The sequence below is a fragment of the Sturnira hondurensis genome, unplaced genomic scaffold (assembly GCF_014824575.4).
Source record: "Sturnira hondurensis isolate 20B ecotype Veracruz unplaced genomic scaffold, ASM1482457v3 Scaffold0015596, whole genome shotgun sequence".
NCBI lineage: Eukaryota > Metazoa > Chordata > Mammalia > Chiroptera > Phyllostomidae > Sturnira > Sturnira hondurensis.
The window spans coordinates 10,000,407-10,021,496 of NW_028088227.1; the positions used below are offsets into that span (position 1 = coordinate 10,000,407).

Sequence of the window (21,090 nt, forward strand, 5' to 3'; positions counted from 1 at the left end):
AGAAGCAACATTTCACTCTCTGACTATTCTTCTCTTAGTGCAATCAGCATATACAGGCAGACTGTACTTACAAGTTCATAATTTGTGAATGACATCTACTTCCAAATTGAGCAGAAACCACCTATTTCCTATTAAGGAAAAAGCTTTGGACTCTAGTGGGTTAACAAGTCCAGGAAGATAAGAGACCTTGAAAAACAGGAATAGCCTAGGGGAATTGCATGTATCCCAGGCGAGGGTGACTTGGAGCACATGTAAATCTCTTTCCATTGCCTGAAATGTTTACTTTTAACATTATACCAAAGAGAGATGAGTTTAAGCATCATTCTCCTTTAAAATTGCAAATATTTATAGAAAGACCACAAGGAGACCAGACACACATACTTTAACAAAACTAATCTTTTTTTCATTTTATGGCTTACTACCATAGGCATTTACCTGTTTAGATAACTTGTACTAAAATACAAGAAAGCAATTGCTTAATGACATTTTTCTTTTTCAGATTCTTGAGGACTAATTTGTTCGAGCAACCCCAAATGCCAGCAAGGATAATGTCAGCCAGAGGAGAATCCAGAAGCCTAATGCTAGACCTCTCGAAGCTAAGAGCCCAAGGCCCAGGCTTATGGACAAGAGCAACCACAAGGAACATTCACGGACTTGTTTCTCCGGCCCAGCAGGGCAAGCAAACATGTTCTAAAGGAAGAGAGGCTCAGAGGGCCTCCGTGCTAGCCACCTAGCCACCGTCAGAAGCCCAGCAGATCAGAAGGTAATGAATGGCACAGCAGGGGCCGGAGGATCTAGATTCTACTTTGAGGCCCACTGTTCGTGGATCTCATTGTGAGACTTCAGGCAAATCAGGGAATTTCTCTAAGCTTTGGTTTTCCTTAACTAGAAAATGAGAAAAGATGCAAAACAATTCCTTAAAGTTCCTTCCAGTTCTAAGATTCTAAGCTTCTAGAAATGTAAATCTTAGTATTTATAATTAAGCATGTAAATTTAAAAACTTGTTTGGTAATCTGTTCTTTTTACATGAACCTTTTCTTCTGTCTGATACTGATGACTTTATTTGAGAAACTTTTGTACCCAATCCCCCTTAATTCCAAAACCTAGAATCAAAAGGAAACAATTTCCATTTTTTTAAACCCTTATGACTTGTAGCTTAGCCCACCAAGCTGGCAAAGAAGTCCTACTTGGGTCAGTTACAGGTCACATTGCTGAGTGCTGGGTCTCGAAGGGCTCTAAGGCTTGGGAGTGATTCATACATATCGGATTCAGAATGACATACGGTTTAAGTGCAAAGTTACACCAAACAAATAATGGCTCTAGTTGCCCACATCACTTCCTTCTCTAATGAGTAAGTATGTAGGGCACTTAGAAAAGCATTTGGAATGTAAGTCTCAGTGAGTGTTAACTTACTAGTCTTCTGTATTTCTAAATTATTACTCTATATTTTCAATATAAGTCTTGGGTAGGTTGAAAGTCATAGTGTGGAAACCAAGATCACAGCATCTTTTACATTTGGTGCCCATACACTGTAGAAAAAAGTGAATTTTAATTCAAGAACAAAACACACAGAAAGAACGTTTCAACCCAAATCAGAGATTTTTGCAACAATGACTTGTTGCATCCTGAAATAATTTCAGATTATATTACTGTCACCATCAGTGTTATAAAATATACTTTAGCAGTCTAGAGAATAAACAAAAGGGAAACAGTTTTCTTCATTTCTGCATTTTGGAGGTTGTGGGAATAGTAGAATTGCTCACCTGTACATTCAAATGCAAAAATGCTTTTCTCTTTACTTTGTACCATATGTTTAAATCTGACTATAGCAATGCCATAAACTACCCCCCACTTTTCTAACACCTTAGCTTTCTGTGAGCCAGAGTGGTAACCATTCACAACATTAGTGTTATGAGCTGGCTTCTCCTGCCATCTCATTTTTTGGCTACCAGGGAGGTCACATGGAAAAGCGAATGAACGTGTACTTCTGACTGGCATTCTTAAGCAACCGTTGATCTTCTCCACTTTAATCACTGCTCTCTCACCCAAGATAAGGAACGGGCAGTATCCACATGCTCTGAAACCTTAGCACACAGATCTGATATAACTGACCTTTGGAATGATTTTTTCCTTTTTTTTTAAAGATTTTGTTTATTCTTTAGAGACATGGGAAGAGAGGGAAAAAGAAAGGGAGAGAAACATCGATGTGAGAGAGAAACATTGATCAGCTGCATGTCCCAACTGGGAACCAAACCCCCAACCCAGGCATATGCCCAGACGCAGAATGAACTGGCAACCTTTTGCTTTGTGGTAAGAAGCCCAACCAACTGAGCCACACTAGTCCGGGCTGAATAAATTTCTTACATATTGGCTTGACAGGATAAATTTCTTCCATTTCAGGAGAATATGTAATTGTTTCATTCTTTATCTTTTGGCAAGGTTAACTACAATTCAGTGGGTTTTTTAAACTAAAAAACTGAAGTGATGCTTATAAAAAGATATTGTGATGACTATGTCCTGAGCTTTAGTAAAATTCTCATTATAAAAAATAGAAATTGAGAGAAGTAGGGGGTGGTAAAAAAAAACAATGACCAAAAAAATATCCTCACTTATTACACGAAGATGTCTGTGAAATATTCTTAAGGATAAAAAAAGTTGGTTTTGAAACAGAATAGCATGATAGGTATTTTTAAGACAAAAATAAGGTCAATTTATGTGTTTATATATGCAGAGATAAAAGTATAAAAGAAAAGACAAAAGGCCCTGGCTGAGTACCTCAGTCGATTAGAGCATCACCACAATACACCAAGGTTGCAAGTTCAGCCTCAGTCATGGCACATACAAGAAGCAACCAATGAATGTATAAATAAGTGGAACAATACATCATTGTTTCTCTCTCTCTCTCAAATCAATACTAAAGGACAACAAAATATTAATAATGATAATGTATAAGTGGCAAGATTCCAGATAACTTTTAATTAAATTTTTTTTCTTTAGCTCTAGCTGGTGTGGCTCAGCAGATTGAGTGCTGGCCTTGGAACCAAAGAGTTGCTGGTTTGATTCCCAGTCAGGGCACATGCCTGGGTTGTGTATGGGCCAGGTCCCCAGTAGGGAGTGTGTGAGAGGCAACCTCACATTGATGTTTCTCTCCCTCTCTTTCTCCCTTCTCCTGTCTGAAAATAAATAAAATCTTTAAAAAAAAAAGAGACAGGAACCTGTGGTTTTGTGCAAATTTAAAAAACAAATTTTCCTTCAACTTTTTTATATTGCTTAAATTTACAATGTATTACATTTCCTCTCTCATTTTATTATGCTGCTTTATAATCAGATAAAATAATAAACCTACTCATGGGTGGGGGCTTTTGTTCTCAGAGAAGCTTTATGCTAATCTATATTCACAAATTGATTTATGGAATATACTCAATTGATAGTCCCTTGATTAGCAAAAGTAGGATTAAAAAGTGGTGTAAACATTCTGTGCAGACAAATTGTTCCTTCTCAATAAGAGAAGGACTCAGGAGTAACGTTAACTGCCAGTTAACATTTGACAGATGGAGTAAACTTGCCGGACTTGTAGGTGTTTAAGTGGTAAAGCAGAACACTTCGGTTTGAGTAGACCACCTATCCTAAGTTAAAAGTAAAATGCAACTAAATCTTTAGAAAAATGTTAACTATCAACTAATGTGGCTCAATTAAAGCTAGCCAGCATAAGATAACTGAGTTGATGTATTAAGGCTGCTTAGTTGTATTTTATTTTACTTAAAAAAAGGCACTACGTATACAATTTGCCTGGTAGGTATACAAGAACTGTGGAGGCTATTACAGATTTATAATCCTCTTTCAAAAAAGTGGGCCAGAAAGGTTGTTTTAATGACGGTTTTTGCCACAGTGTGGAATGACAAGACAACATGTGATCCATCACTTTATTTAGGAAGCAAATGAACACGTGGCCCCTGGCTTTTGCTACTCTTAACAGCTGCTAGAAAGGAAACAGCCCTGCATGCACGCATCTGCAGGACTGATGGCATTAATTACACGCAAATTTACTGCACTCCTCCCCCCACCTTCGGGAACAAACAGCAATGCATAAGGCAGTGGCAAAGGTAAAGTGTCCTTTGGGAAGAATTATTTTTCATATACATCTTGGGAGAAACAAAAGACGAATTTAATGTAAATGTGTCCTTTTCAAAGAGCTTTGGCATTTGAAGGGATATTGTCAAGATTTTTTTAAAGCCAGAAAACCTATATTGTGAATGAAAAGGTCTTACAGAAAAATATATTTATAAAGGATGCTGAGTAGCTTGCTAATGGTAGTCATCAGAGCAGTTAGCAACAGTCTTTAGTTCCTCTTCACACAAAAGAGGCACAAAGTATTTGAGAGATGCATTTAAAGACAGAAAGATTGACATTACCAAGGTAAGGCAGAGAGGGAATGGTAAAGGAGCATTGCAATCCCACATAGAAACCAATAATAATCTCTATCACTTGTAAAGCACTTTATCGTTAATAAACTGCGTTTAAGCAAACTATCTCCATCCATGTGGATTCAGCCCTCCGTGCTCAGCCAGAGCCACCAGGCTGGCAGGCTCAGTGGAGAACCAACCTTGAAAGAACACAGGGAACAGCAGCAGTGGCCAAGTAAGGGGTGAATCTACTCAACCACCACCTGGGCAAAAACAAGCCAGATGAGCCCTAATCTGCAATGCTGATTAATATAAATGAGTGGCTTTAATAAAGCCATTGATGAAGCCTATGAAAGAATGGTTCTCTCCACTCCTTCCCATCAGACAAAGACTAGGTTTAATGAAGACAATGATGAAAGGTCTGCTACAATAAACACACCACTAACTCACAGGAGTGCTGGAGGAAGCTAACTTGGCTTTTTGAAGGGAGTTCAATGCTGCCAAATGTGTAAGGCCGAGCTTATTTGTGGGAGGGATGGCAATCTGTTCTAGTGAGCTGAAGTTCTTTCTGGCTAAGAGGGAAGAGCAGAGAGAGAAATGGCACTGCAAATAGGACAGGTGCAGCAAAAACTCGGCAAATTGCTAATCTTAATTTTTAATTTAGAACAGCTGATACACTGGTTTATAACCTCTAACTACTGGTAACATTTGTCAGAAATACTCAGGAAAATTGCGTGAACTAAAGAAAAGTATATAAAATCACAACTGATAAAGCTTATAAGAAATAGTCCACAAATTCAGGAGAATGGCTTGAATCTGAACCACTGAAAATTAATATTACTACTGACTAGTGCACTCATTCCACAAACATTTGGTGACAGACTATTCCGTGCCTGGTACTGCACTAACGAAAGCAGGTACAGCCTTGTAAAGGTAAAGGGCATTAACCTGTGTCTGATCACTTAGAAGGGTAAGACACAGGTAGGCTGCATGGCCCCGGGCCAGCCACATCCATTCGTGGGCCTCAGTCTGCCTCACCTCTAGGTAAGAGGTGTCTGCGCTTTATCAGCGGTAAGCCCCAGGACCAGAAATAACTGAATGTGCAGCTGTATGCATCTTTTCTTCATAAAAACTTTAAGGAATAGTTAATTAGCCAAAAAAGTGGATTTCTTTTACTAACAGTAAAAAAGTAGTCCAACAGTTTAGTCGCCTGTTGAATGAAGGTGTATGGTTCCTGGCCTTCTGTTTGTCACTGAACAGTGACAAATAACCATTTACTATTTAAAGAATGATTAGTTCCCTGAAAAAGTGGCAGATAATTTAGAATGCTTAAATCACGATTAACTTTTCATAAGAAATAAAGGAGAGGCTTTCTCATAGGTTAAAAAATTAGTTGAGCCAAGTATGTAGCATTATTGCAAAAACTATAAATAGTCACTGAGAACTGAATGCTTAGTAGTGAAACAAAAAAAGTAATTCTGATATTGTCATACGACAGTTAGATTTTGACTCCCCACCCTCTATACGGGAACTGATGCACATGAAGTCTGCTCCACATTAGTATGTCCTTTGCTTAGCAGTATTATTATATATACAGCATACCTCGTTCTGATTGAACTTTCTCTTAGAGAATTATATCTGCCATTTCAGTGATCTGCCCACTTTTTCCCATGTGGCTGATAAGCTCCATTTTTTTCAGTGATGCTTTCCAAGTGTGATGTTACCTAAAAGGTAAACTTGAGAAACCCAAGTTCACAATGCAAAACTTTGTATTACAGTATATATTATGGTATATGATATAAAACATTATAGTACAATATTTCATCAACTGAACAGATGCTGCTGGCTAGAACACTACCTAATAGTATCGACTTCCAAAATTTTTACATTGCAACACACAGTAATAACTGTATTTTACATCATGACAAAGTATATACATTCATATAAAAATGAATGAAGCTTCATAAAAGTCTTATTATCCTTCTATTTTCTATTATATTCCATTAAAAAAGCAATGATATTGGCTATATTGATTTCACCATCCACCAATAAACATGATGCAATCTGTGGTTTGAAACATCTTACATGATGCTGACATATGTCATGCAGAGCTCATACACTGATTAGCCATCCTAATTGCACATGAAGTCCCAAACTTTTGGCAAGCAGTTTAAACACTGTTATTCTGAAATGTCTGGAAAGGTACTGATTTCTTTATCAGTTTGTATCAAAACATGTTAATTAAATGAATGTAAATAGAGGCAGGAAGCAGGATGAGACAGAATCATTCCCGGGTAGTGCTGAATCGACTCTGTTAGGTGTGTATTGATCTTGTTGGCTTATATCATAATGTTGACTTTCAGCTTTGATCCTGCAAACTTCATAAAACAATTGGCTTAGACCCCATTGGGACAAAGAGCTAAAAACTTCAGGATTTTTCTGGGATTCACACATACATCTTGCAAATTCCAAGGATACCATGTCTTTTGGTGGTAACACAAGTTACTTTTCAGCTCAACCAGTTCTCTTTAAATTGGGCCACAGTAAAAGGCAGGTATTTGTAATTTAGAGACATCCCAAGGTTTGTACTTCAAAGGCAGCCACAGAAATAAAAACATGAATCATATGCACTAAAACCCATGTATCTTGTCTAAAACTGTAGTTGTATTCTTTCCAAATAGCTCCACAGCTCTCTAAAATGTGTGATTCAATGCCATTCTAAAAATAACTTAGCCCTACTGATACTATGTTCTAAAGATTTCTCTAATATATCTCTATTTTATAAACAGCTACTCTTGGTCTTTTTTATTCCTTCACATTTCATGTCATTTTCAGGATAGGGTCATATGCTTTAAGTTCAGGCCCTTTCCTACAACACTCAGAATTAGACAATATTGGAGCAAGAATATAGGGGATGAAGATAATGCTACCTTTATTTTACAGATGAGAAAACTAAAAAAAAAAATTCAGTTGTCTTTACTTAATAGTTATCTTTCTAAAATGTTTTCTAAAGCCCCTATTGATGCTTACATTGAAATATTTATCCCAATATTTAAAAACTAGTAGCTGTTTATGATATAAATTCAGGACTGGTAACTGCAAAATTGCTGGCAAAAAAGTGATCATGGTTCTTTGTTGGCTTGTTAGTTTTCTACTTTAGTTAAGCATGAGGATTTTGGAGCCAAAGTGCCTGATGTAGACAGCAGCTCTATCATTCAGCAGCAGCAGGACATCGAAGAAATTACTTAACCCCTTCCCGAGTCTCAGAAGGGATTAAATGGGTTTATAAGCACAACGTATTTACAACCGTGCTTACTACGTAGCAAGCACTCAATAAATATGTTAATACTATTTAAAGATGTTGGGTAGTAATTTTAATAAATATTAAATATTCTACATTATGAAGTTTCTACTTTCATTTGTAGAGTGGGGTGATTAAGACATTAGATAAATAGTCTGGAACAAAAAGAACAGAACCTGGAATTCTGAGAGGTAAAATGAATTATCCAATGTTAAATGGCTAATTAAAAAAAATAAAAGCCAGAGATAGGAATTAAGTACACAGACTTCCACTCTGGGACTCTGTCCACGTCTCTTAGTAGCTTTATAGGTCATCTCTGAGGAGCAGAAAATAGCAAAATGCCTATATAACTCAACACATTATGAAAACGTAAGTGATTCACAACAGTGTAGCTGAAGCTGCTTAGTAATGAAATAGTTGATCTGATATTCTAAAGAAGGAAACTGTCCTTTAAAAAACGATAGACTGGACACGAGTACAGTTTTTGGGTTTACTGACGACTGATGGACTACTATGCTCAGTGAAAATGGCCCCGAATAAAGACAATTGAGCCATATGAATAATAAACAGTTTGATGCATTTTTCAAAAATGCTTACAAAGAAACTTCTTTGGCAGAGCTATACTTTCCAACAAACCCACTTTAATGTTTTCACAGTTTACAGTATCAGAAATGACCTCAGGGTCAGGCATTTGTCAGTTAATGACCTGTGGGGCTAATGGCCTTCAGCTTTGCCTTGGGCACATAAGTCCTCCAGTAGGTCATTAGCTGCCAGAAAAGGACTCTTCCCCAATCACTGTTGCTAAATAAATAAAATTTGCTCCTGGGTTAAGGCCTCATAAGCCAACTTTAGTTTAGAGTGATTTGTTTTTTGAGAATTTACAACTCAGAGGATTCAAGAAAATGATGGAAATGCTAAAACCAAAATTTTATCAATACAACTGAGCTGTATGCGGCTACTTATGAAAAGTAGTCATAGGAATCCTTTTGGATGCTCTTAAATTTTATTTTACTTACGATGCTCAAATTCAGTGGTAATCTAATAGAGCAGGCACCAATTACAAATGCACACTGCATTTGAAAATTTCATCTATAAGGCAAATGTTTGGAGCTCATACCCCATTTTCCGAATATACAAGGTTATATACATGGTGGTTAGGTTCCCAGGACAGCCCACAAAAGCCTGGTTAGCCCCTACATTAAAACTACCATATACTTATAATTAAAAATAGAATAGAAAGCCACAATTATTCAATACCTGTGGTTAAGTAAAATAGAAAAACAAAACTAAACAGAAAATGTTTTAAAAACGATCTTCAAGTATTGATGATTACAGGTACATTTGGTTTAATAAGAGGATCAGGGTAAAGACACTGGTTCTGTCTTATGCCTACTGCCTTTCTAATTCTATAATTTTCCTTTTTCTGAACGCATGAGTATAACAAGCTTTAAACTCCATGTAAAGTTTCTTGGTTTATTTTTCCTCTTGAAAGGAGAAGGCAAAAGGTACATGGTCTTTCTGAATAACAGGTAAGAGTAGGAAGAAAAAATGGAGAGAAAGAGTTGAAATCAAGTGAGTTGTAAACAGTAGGAGACAAAGAAAGGGCACCGTGTACAGTATTACCCAGGCGAAGAAAGGCTGGGTGGGGAAGACGTGAGGCAAGGTTGCTGAGGATGCAGAGGAAGGAACGAGCTGGTCGTCTGCGGGTCTGTTTGCAAACTCCTAACCTAGGACATTCCTTGAAAGGCAAAAAAAAGAGTACTGAATAATTCAAGCTGGAAAATGGACTTTGGCTTTGGAGAAATAAAGTTTATGTCACAAAAATAAAGGGGGAAAAAGCTTGTTTAATTCTATTTCTGGAAAACAGAAAAAGGGGTTTAGAAAAATTGAGATTGCTAAGCATGTTATAAAATTGCTATAATCAATACAGTTCTATCTCTCACGGCCAACCATGGTGTGGGATTCCGCTCCACCCATTTTTCTGAGGGCGTGATTTTCTTGAATACAGACTTTAAAAAAATGGGCTTCTCTGAATGTCAGGAATATGGAAGAAATGCTTTTCTTGTTCTTCTTCCTTGTCACCGATGTTTAATGTAGACACTCAGAGAAGTATCCATATCCACTTTGTACGATGGCATCTGATGTTCCTATGCCCAAAAAGATGCTTGTTCTATAGCTTTATGGCACCAACAGGGCAAAGTTCAAGATTTTAATGAGATAAATTTTAAAAGACATAATATTCTTTCTTATTTCTAGTGTACTTCTAAAACACTAATTGCTTATCACTTTTACTTAAAAAGATTTTACTTATTTTTAGAGAGAGGGAAAGGACAGGAGAGAAAGCAAGAAACATCAATGTGCAAGAATTACATGGATCTGTTGCCTCACTCACTGGCCCGCAACCCAGGTATGCGCCCTGACTAGAAATCAAACCAGCAGCCTTTTGGTTTGCAGGCTGGTGCTCAATCCACTAAATCACACCAGCCCAGGGATTATCTCTTTTACTTTAAAGATCAAGGAATTAGGCTCAGACAATATAGTGTCAGTTTAATATGTGGTTATATAAGCACTTGACAAGAAAAAGCTATGGAAAAATTTGTTTGGGGATTTTGAAATTACACCGTATTTTTTGGCCCATAAGACACACCTAGGTTTTAGAGGAGGAAAATAGGGAAAACAATTTTGAAGCAAAAAATGTGGTAAAATATTTAATAACATAAATAACACAATATTTCACCAATGTAAATGTAAGCAGAACTCAACAACAGCATTAACCACCATTATTCCTCCCAAATTTGGGGGGAGGGGTACATCTTATAGTCTGAAAAAGATGATAATTTTATAATAGTGTTTTGACTTTTCTATTTATTTGATATGGAGATAGTTTCCTTTACTGTTACAATGTATGACACTCCACTTAGCTTCTGCACCACATTTACTCCAGTCATGAAAAGCTACGCTTGAGTGGGGTATATGTAGAAAAGAACATTAATCTGAGGTGTCCAACTAGTGTAGCTAAAAGATATTAATTCAGTAATTCCCACAAGTAGTGCCGACAAGACTATAAATATACAAGGTCACAATAATGCCTCTTTTAAATGACTGTGATGAAAAATTTAAATTTCATATGATAAGGCATGTTTTTAGGTTTCACTTTTCAACATGAATTTGAAAATAAAATAAACAGATAAGACAAACATCAAATAACCAATAGCAGGCTCTTTATGAAAAATACATAGATGGTATAAAAGGAGGTGATTTATATGTATAAATTGAGCATATTTATACAAACAAAATTCTTTCTTGTAAACAACATACTTATGCCTTTAGGAAAACAAAGTTAACATAAGGAAATACATCAGCTATGTAAGGAGTACATCTGTGCCACTGGTTATTTCGAAATATAAATCACTAATGCTTAATAGTGATAATCATGAAAACATTCTGAGTGTTTACAGAACATCCAGGCGGACGCGCAGTCTCTCATTTGATGTGTAGTGGCACAGTGACAGGCCCATTAAGTGAAAATGACTACAAAAAAATAACATTTGTGAACTCAATTCTTTAAATAATAGGCTTATCACTACATACATAAAATAAAACAGTGTTTCTTTAAAAAAAAGATGACAAGTAGTAATCTACAGTCTTATTTGCACCATGACTTAATCCTAAAATGCAAATCCAGTCTACAAATAAACACAGGGGCCAGGGAAAACCTGTAATGGTCAGCCAGATTTCTAAATTACAGTGTTTTTTCCACTTCATAATTTCCTTCTAATTATTCAGCATGTTTCACTAATAGCTTGATGCTCAAGCACTAAAATTTTAGGTTCTGGCGTGACCCCATCATTTCAGCATTCAGTGATATTCTACATGAATATAATATAGAGCAACTTATTTCAATGGTCAGGGAATTTGTTGCTTAAAAAGAGGCATTCTGAGGTCTCTTACAGGGTCTTTATACAGTGAAGTGCCAAAATAAAAAGTTGCCCTTTGGTTCCATAATTAAAAATGAATGAGGAAAATGCACAGGGATCCAATAGTGATGGAAAGAAAACTAGGACTCAAATCAATGGAGTGGACCAGAAGGAAGGAAGAAACAACCAAACAGAAAAGAAGGAAGAAACAAGAATTCAAAAAAATGAGGACAGACTTAGGAACCTCCAGGACATCCATAAATGTCCCAACATCCGAATTATAGGGGTACCAGAAGGAGAAGAGGAAGAGCAACAAGTGGAAGCCTTATTTGAACAAATAATAAAGGAGAACTTCCCCAGTCTGGCAAAGGAAATATACTTCCAGGAAGTCCAGGAAGCTCAGAGAGTCCCAAAGAAGGTGGCCCAAAGAGGAACACACCAAGACACATCATAATTACATTAGCCAAGATTAAAATGAAGGAAAAAATCCTAGAAGCAGCAAGAGATAAAGGGACAGTCACCTACAAAGGAGTTCCCATCAGACTGTCAGCTGATTTCTCAAAAGAGACCTTACAGGCAAGAAGGGGCTGGAAAGAAGTATTCCATGTCATGAAAGGCAAGGACCTACATCCAAGAATGCTCTATCCAGCTAAGCTTTCATTTAGAATAGAAGGGCAGATAGTGCTTTTCAGATAAGGTCAAGTTCAAGGAGTTCATCATCACCAAGCCCTTATTATATGAAATGTTAAAGGGATTTGTCAAAGAAAAAGAAGATAAAAAATATGAACAGTGAAAGGACAGCAAACTCACGGTTATTAACAACCAGGCCTAAAACAAAAGCAAACTAAGAGGTCAGCTAGATCAGGAGTGGAGCCACAGAAATGGAGATCACATGGAAGGTTAGCAACAGGGGAGGAGGAGAAGGTACAGAGAATAAGTAGCATAGATGGTGGGGAGAAAACAGGGGGAGGGCAAGAGTAGTGTGGGAAATGTAGAAGCTAAAGAACTTACGACACATGGACATGAAGGGGGGAAAGGTGGGTGGGAGGGGGTGTGCAGGGTGGAGGGGAACAAAGAGGGGGAATGAGACAACTGTAATGGCATAATCAATAAAATATATTTTAAAAAAGAAAATGAATGAAAACCCAACCATTAATTTTTAAACTTACTCTTGAATCCAAAATCTTGTTAATTCACACTTGTGTGACTATGGTTATAATAGAAGACAATTACCAGAGGATTAATATACCAATTTCTATACTTAGAGATATTTAAAAATCTAAGTGTTACCTAAGGCAATTACCTCGAAGACCCCTAATATCTTCAGGGAAAAGCCACAGGGAAAATAATTGACTTTGCTAATTTTACCCTTGGCAATTATAAAGGAGCTCTGAGTGCCACAGGACTACAGAACACTTCATCTAATCGTCTGTCCCAGGAGAAGTACATAAATACACATATAATACAGAAATGCAGACAAGACTCCAGTAGTGCAAGAAAATGGAAAATTGAAAGAAGTCATGAAAAATAAAGTTGTTACAAATATGCTAGCTTTAATTACCAAGTACACAAACTCAAAGAAAAAGCAGGCTGTCAGAAAAACACTGACATACTATTGTATATACACAGAAACTCTGTATTAAGTTCTGCCTGCTCACTCACTGCTATGGTCTCTATTTACATTGCTATTGCTGATAATTTTTCTTTCTTATAAAATAAAATTAAAACATCATTAAAGAAAAATCTAACTTTACCAAGACATTAACTATATAGAGAGAACTTAAGAAAACTTAATGCTGCTTCAAAGAAATACTCATCACCACCTCCTGCCTTTCTTTCCCAAAACCTTATTAACGGTTAGTGTTATACTCAATCAACTTAAGCTTCTGGAAACTCATTTAATAAAGTAACTGAGATATAATATAATAACTTAGATATAACTTCGCTTTTCTAACAAAATATTCTGATGGGAATACTGCCAGTATTTAAATGAAATAAACTGGTTTTGGATATAGAAGATTTGCTTTACCAAAGAGAATTCTTGACTTTCAAGCACTTTAGTTACCCTTTACAATATCCTCAATTTAAAATACTTTTCAAATGATTTAGAAACCACATGCTATGATTGAAAAGCGAGTACTAAAAGCCTAGAGTTGTGGAAGATACATAATAGACCCCTAGTCATGGTGTTCAAGGTCTATGACAAAAAGTGAGCCAATGAAGCTTCTTTTGAAATGGACATTACAGAGCCTTCGATGCCCCTTTGGAGAAAAAGGTGCAAAAGATCCATGTTTTGGAAGAACAGGACAGTGGCAGAGAATAGAGTAAAAGCTTCAAGTCAGCACACAACTATCAAATTTAAAAGAACACCATGGCAAGAAAAAAAAAGGAAAGAAAATTCCTCACCAGATAAAGGTCAATAAAATGCAAATCTACCAGGAAGACACAGGATTCACTGAAGAGGAAGTAAATGCCTGGTCATTTTTATTTCAAGAAGCTTCAGGCTGAACTGTTCCCTGCATATGTTAAGTTTTTGTTTTTTGTTTTTGTTTTCTGTAAATCAAGTAGTGCTAATGAAATCCAGTACCTAATGGAGCAGATGGTGGAGGTCTCAGATTTTGGAACATTTATAGTGATGCATCTGAATGCAAAACACCAAGAGTGGATTTCACAGACTGTGAATCTGATTTGATTTTGATGGGAGTAAAATCTCCATTTTCTCTAAACTGGAAGCATGCTGAAAAAAAGAATGTGTGAATGATACAAGCTAAAAAAAGGAGCACATTAAATATTATTCCCATAAAGTGAAGTGGTTAAAGCAAGTGAATACTTGTTTGTGTCATTACAGCATGATTACATTTATACTTAATACCACCATCTTCATCACATATAATATTTTGTCAGAATAGCTTAAAGTAAGTTAAAATTGATGATCAGAGAAATCAGAAATTTATCCAAAGGCAATAAGCCTCGGTTTCTTCAAGGCAGGGGCCAGGCTGAGGGCTAATTACTAAAGTGTGGACCTAGTCACCCTGGCCAGAATATCTCTTTCTCTCAGGTATGTGGCTCTACTCCATGAGTGGCCACTGTCTGTGGCTAGAGCTAGTCATGCGCAGTTCAAGGCACCCAGAAACTAGACTAGACCTGCACTTTCTGAGACCTCCCCCTTCCCCAAGACTCGAAGTCCATCACAGACCACAGCGGGCATGGTAAAGAGGAAAGATGGAAGGTGCAGCCAGAGTGGCTTCCAGGGACAACGGATCACCAACCTTCCACCAATTCCTGTAAATTCCAGGAAAGGAGAGAATTTAATGGGACCCATCAAAGTAGACTATAAACACAGAAAATAGAATAATTTGAGGGTGATTAAAAAGAAAAGGAATGCCAAAATGGTAATAAATCTCTGGAGGGATATTTGAGAGGATCCATTTATATGGTGATTCATTTTTTCCTTTAGGTTCGTCTTCATTGTAAATATAAACTATGTATTAAAGGTTCTTTTCTATTTTCTCCCTAAAACCCAGAAGGTCTGTTTCATGAAAAATATGTGCTAGCCAAAAGTGTGATGGGAAGGCAGGACACAAAAGCTCCTGGTCTCCCATTATCTCTTCTCCCTGCATCTTCCAGAATTCTGGCCAGACACACGGCTATTCACAGTAACATTTACACTTCCCAGCCTCCCGTGCAGCTAGGTGTGCCCATGTCATTAAATTCTGACAATAAGATGTAAACAGAAGGATCTTGAATGACTTCTTAGAAATGTCTTTAAAATGGTGACATTATATAATTTATCATCCAAACTGGGACATTTGAGAGTAAAGAGTGTGGTAAAATTATTATAATATTATACTTTTTGAAATGTATACTTAAGAACTAATAACTGACTTTATCATATTGGTAGACTTGTTAACTAGTTGCATTCAAAAACCATTTGCAAAAATAAAATTTCAAAAGAAATAAAAATAATATATATTCATACACAGTAAAAATAAAATAAAAAAAGTTTGTATTGATGAGCTGAATATAAAAAATAGCCAGTAAAATAATTATTCTTGGTTCACATGCTTTAATTTCTCAATCATTCTTTCCCTAATATTGTGTCCCTGGCATTTTTCTTAAAAATGTAATTTTAAAAATGTGGTATTTTAAAATAAAACTGCCAGCAATATTCTTCATAGTTGCATTTTAGGATGAATTTGAAATTATTGGTACTTTCAGTTAATTCTGATTCACAGACCATTATAAATATATACACACACACATATGTGTGTGTGTGTATATATCTATAGATATATATATCTCCACACCCGAGAACATGTTTATTGATTTTAGAAGGGGAAAGGAGAGAAACAACAATGTGAGAAGAATGTCTATTGCTTCTTGTATGCTCCCTAACTGGGAATAGAACCTACGGCCTTTAGGTCCATGAGATGATGCTCTAACTGAGCTACATGGGCCAGAGTGGACCATAGTGTTTTAAACTGAGAAAATGCTCTTCTACAGGTTCTGAGTTACCTCGTAAGCTCAGAGCTCTTTTGTAAATGCAGGAGATACTCGATTCTAATTTTTCATATAGAAAAGTATAACCATTTCAGCTTGAATATTTTCAAGATACTACTTTTTTGTTTCCTTATGAGTACCTTTCTTTGACAAATGTTTTTATAAGAAAAAACTTGTTAAATAAATCATCTCTTATGACTCTTTTTTAAAAAAAGATTTTATTTATTTATTTTTAGAGAGGGGGAGAGAAGGAGAAAGAGAGGGAGAGAAACATCAATGTGTGGTTGCCTCTGGAGTGCCCCCGGTTCGGGAACTGGCCTGCAATCCAGCCATGTGCCCTGACCAGGAATAGAACCAGTGATCCTTTGGTTTGCAGGCTCACACTCAATTCACTGAGCCACACTAGCCAGGGCTCTTATGACTCTTAAATGTTTCACCAAAATCAGATGCTGCAAAATCAGGGCCTTCTCAACTTTATTTCATTCATGTGTAATGTATAATTTATTCAAAATAGAGGCACTACCAAAAGATTCTTCCTGCAGGGTAAAATACTCCAAATCACAACTATAGAAATGCAAATTTTATTCTTGTGTAGCATTTTAATTCTTACTATTTATTTTGTTCTGTTCCTTCCTTGCTTATGCATGAAAAAATCCCAATGGAAACTTTTTATTTATTGTAATTCTCTAACTTGGTGTTCCATTTCTTAAATTTGATATAAGATTTCCTACTGATTTTGAACAAAATGCCACCAAAATTTTAACAACTTGTGACAAAATTCAATACCACTGTTGGATATAAAGGTTTGTAAATCTGACCGATGATGGCAACAAAGAGAGAAGGCACATACGGCCGTGCTGGAGCACATTTCTGTATTCGGCACTAGGTACATCCCCAAATCTTAAGAGTCCAGAGACTCTGGCCACAAAGATATTTGTAAATTTTTAAAACAATAGCTTCTATTTCAATTACTAGAACGTTGACACTTGTTTGGATGCCACTATGAGTCACGGATATGCCACAACCAACCCCAACTACTCCCCAGGGTTCTTAGTGTGGTACCAACATTGTTTCCACCACAACACTGTGTGTGCTTCAGCAAAATTTGTACTTTTATTATTACAAACTAATAATTTTATCTTTGATATTGAAGCTTTAATCTGAATTTCTAATTTTACTTATAATGACTTTAGAATATAATGACTTCCAAAAGCTTTACCTTAATTTCATGAATGGATGGAGAAAACAAATATTTTTAGAGTTAACTAAAATAATTTAATAACTTGAAGTGCCTGATGACACTCAACTAAAACAAGAATTACTTAACTTTGCAAAGTTCTTCTAGCAATGAATCTAAAAACATAACACTATTGATTCCCTTTTCCTATGTGCATTAAAAAACTTGAAATGGAAAGGGAGTAAAATTAATTTATAAGAACAGCCATTTATCTAAATAAAAGTTAGACTTCACAGAGTGGAACGCATGTATACCTTCTGAAGCTGCATGCGTTACGTCATCACTTTCCGAATTCTTCCTCAGGTAACCACTAACTTTGGACGCAGCCCTGGACACTTTTGCAGCAGAGTTGACTCCTCCTGTGTTTTCATGAGTTCAGTGACACCACCATGGTCACCACAACAGACAGGAAATGTCAACAGACATTTTGTGCAAGTTATACATCCCTTAGCCACTCTATCTCTCTCTCTCTCTCTCTCTCTCTCAAGAAACAACAATCCAGTATTTTTTAAAAAATGAAATACATACTTTTATTTTTTTGAGCTTACTGCTGTCAAAGGTTTATTGCAAAAACAAAGTGTTGCCAAATACTCAAATACCATATTTTGAGGTGTATAATGCGCACCCATGTTTTTGGTCCAAAGTTGCAGAAAAAAACATTTCATTCTAATTTTTAAATTCAATTACTTATTTATTTATATTTAGAAACAAAACTGACTATCGTATTCCAATGTATTATTTTGAATATGGTTATTGTTATTGCTTTCTCGAGTTATACTTTCAACATATAACAATAAATAGAAGAATTAAAAACATTTATATAGATATGGAATTAGTACTATCCATACACATCCTTATTTTTCCCTCCGAAATCTGGGCAGAAAAGTACACATTATACACAGCATAATACGAGAAGTCATAGCTTTATGTTACACAAGCAAGCATGCTCAGTCTTCTGTTTACTCACTGCACCAGCCTTGATTTCCCATACGTGTTTCACAGATGCCACACCTCTAACTTTGTTTCCCGTTGAGTTTTTGGACTGGTACCTGATGGCCTTGTGGCTCCTAAAGGCCATGCATGGGCCACAGTATACTGGATGATACACCAATTGGCCAGTGGGGTCGCTGTGTCAAATGCTTCTCCCACCACCCAAGACAAAGGAGTGAACTGTCCCAAGATATTCACTATCAGTAAATGCCCTGCATTGTGTCCTCAACTGGAGGTATCTGAAAGGGTTAGGAAAAGAGATGAGTTATTGCTGGTTGTCTTTCAGATTTAGCATTACACCTTAACAGAACTATCCACGGTACATGGGTTTCACATACTACAGAAAAAAAAAAACTAAGGCAGAGGCTGGGAATGTAAAGTGGAGATCTAGAATAAATCAATGTTGATTAATTCTAATATAATTTTTAATGATTACTCTCTGTTAAAAAATAAAAAATCCAGGACAGATGCTAAGTCAGATGGATTTCTGGGATAGCAGACTTACACTGAGACTGACCTTAGCAACCAGGATGTAGATTCACTTGACCTTCAAGGGAAGAGGATCTGCCTTTCTCTGCCCTTCCTCCTTCTCCTTCCTATTAACTGGAGTGAGAACACAATGGCAGCTATCCTGGGATACAGAGTAGTAAGATAAGCATGGCGAGCAGTAAGAAACAGCCTGGGTTCCTGACTCTGTAGAATCTTCATGCCAACCTTGGACTTGGCATGGATAGTTGCTACTGGATGCTTTACAAAAGAAAAAAACCTCCTATCTTGTTTTAGCTACCATTGTTTTATGGTCACACCTAATCCTAACCAATAGATAAGAAACACCTTTAAATTTTTCTAGAAAGCAGCTTGGTAACATGTATCAAGAATACTAAGAATGTTTAAACCCTATAAACCACTTTGAGGTATTTATCATAAACAAATAACCTGGAATGAGAAAAACGGATGTGTAAGGATGTTTACCGAAGCTCTATTTATGATAGTAAAAATTAGAAGCAATCTAAATGTCCAAAAATGAGAACTTTGTTAAATAAATATTATATTTAAATAGTTAAATACTGTGCAGCCATATGCCCTGGCTGGTGTAGCTCAGTGGATTGAGCACGGGCCTGCGAACCAAAAGACCGCAGTTCAATTCCCAGTCAGGGCACATGCCTGGGTTGCAGGCCAGTTTCCAGCAGGGGGCAGTTCCCAGCAAGGGATGCATGAGAAGCAACCATACAGTAATATGTCTCTCCCTCTCTCCTTCCCTTCCCTTCTTAAGATAAATAAAAAAATAAAAAAATATTAAAAAATAATAAATATTGTGTAGCCATTAAAAAGTTTATGAAAAAGTTAATAATATGAAAACGCCCACATCATAATATGAAATGGGGAAAAATAGGCAGGATTAAAACAGCCCTTATACATGCAAGTTTTCACCTGTTACTAAAAAATCCACATATATAAAGGTACAAGTAAATAAACAAAAGACAGGGAGAAAAGACATGAAAATATTAACTAACAGTGATTATCTCTGGATAGTGAGATTTATATATCTTCTTTATATTGACTATTTAACCCTATAATTAACAAGTAATTACATCTGTAACCAGAAAAAAACAAATAAATTTCAAAATTCTTTCCTAGCACCTACCAGTTCTCTCAGGTGTTGACACGGCCCCACCTGCACCCTCGCGACTTCCCCGAGCATTCACATGTGGGGAGTGGGGGCTGCAGGGCGCACCAGCCTCTGTGGCTTCTACACTCCACCAAGAGCCACTAAAGGCTGTTAGACACAAGCACGCCCTGCCCGGTTTTACCTTGGTGTTCTGTAGCAGAGCTAGTCCATTGCAGGCATTTGCTAGAAGAAAGTCTCCACTCAAGATAGCTATTTTATTTCCAAAATGCATGTCTTTCAGTGGCCCATCAGAAGACTGCAATTCACTTAAATTTACTATTCCACGATGCACAAGGAGAGCGGTATGGATAAGTTCTGTGATCTCTGCCAAACTTCTTTGACTAGAACATAAAGGTAAGGCTTGTCAGAGAGTCAAGAATACTACCTTATCACTAATGCCAGACTTCAGTTTTCAACAATAAAATATTTATAGATTAGTCTTTTTGGGTTTTTTTCTTTTTAATAACTTCATTTAATTGAGGTATAAATGGTACATAACATTATATTAGTTTCAGGTATACAGCATAATGATTCAACATTTATATATATTATAAAATGATCACCCCAGTAAGTCTAGTCAACATCTATCACCACATATGGTTACACATTTTTTCTTCTGGTAAGAACTTTTAAGATCTACTCCCTTAACAATGTTTAAATATATAATGCAGCATTTTAACCATTATCACCATGCTGTAGAACATGATCTATTCCCATCATTTATTTTGTAACTAGAGTTTGTACCTTTCAACCACCTACACCCATTTCACCTACCTCTGAGCCCCGGCCCGGCCTCTGACAACCACAAATCTGTTCCCTGTATCTATGAGTTCAGGTTTTTGTTGTTTTTAGATTCTACATGTAAGTGAGATCATATGGTGTTTGTCTTTCTCTACTGTATGACTTATTTCACTTGGCATTTTGAAGTTTGTTGCTTTTTTTTGAAGGATGCAAATGTACTTTATTTCTTTAATTGTGCTATATTTTATTGTGTACACAGCCCTTTTACTTGGCATCAATTATGACTTGGTTTTAAAACAATTCTCTATTATACCAGCTGAGGTGATTACTGA

General features: G+C 36.4%; 1 protein-coding gene across 1 annotated transcript in view; it reads right to left on the reverse strand.

The window, feature by feature from the left end:
* PDSS2 (decaprenyl diphosphate synthase subunit 2) overlaps positions 1–21,090 on the reverse strand; it is a 237,750-nt gene that overhangs the window by 79,110 nt on the left and 137,550 nt on the right. Inside the window, exon 3 of the mRNA XM_037064977.1 lies at positions 20,160–20,358. Within this exon, the coding sequence (XP_036920872.1) occupies positions 20,160–20,358 (199 nt within the window). The remainder of the gene's footprint in view (positions 1–20,159; positions 20,359–21,090) is intronic.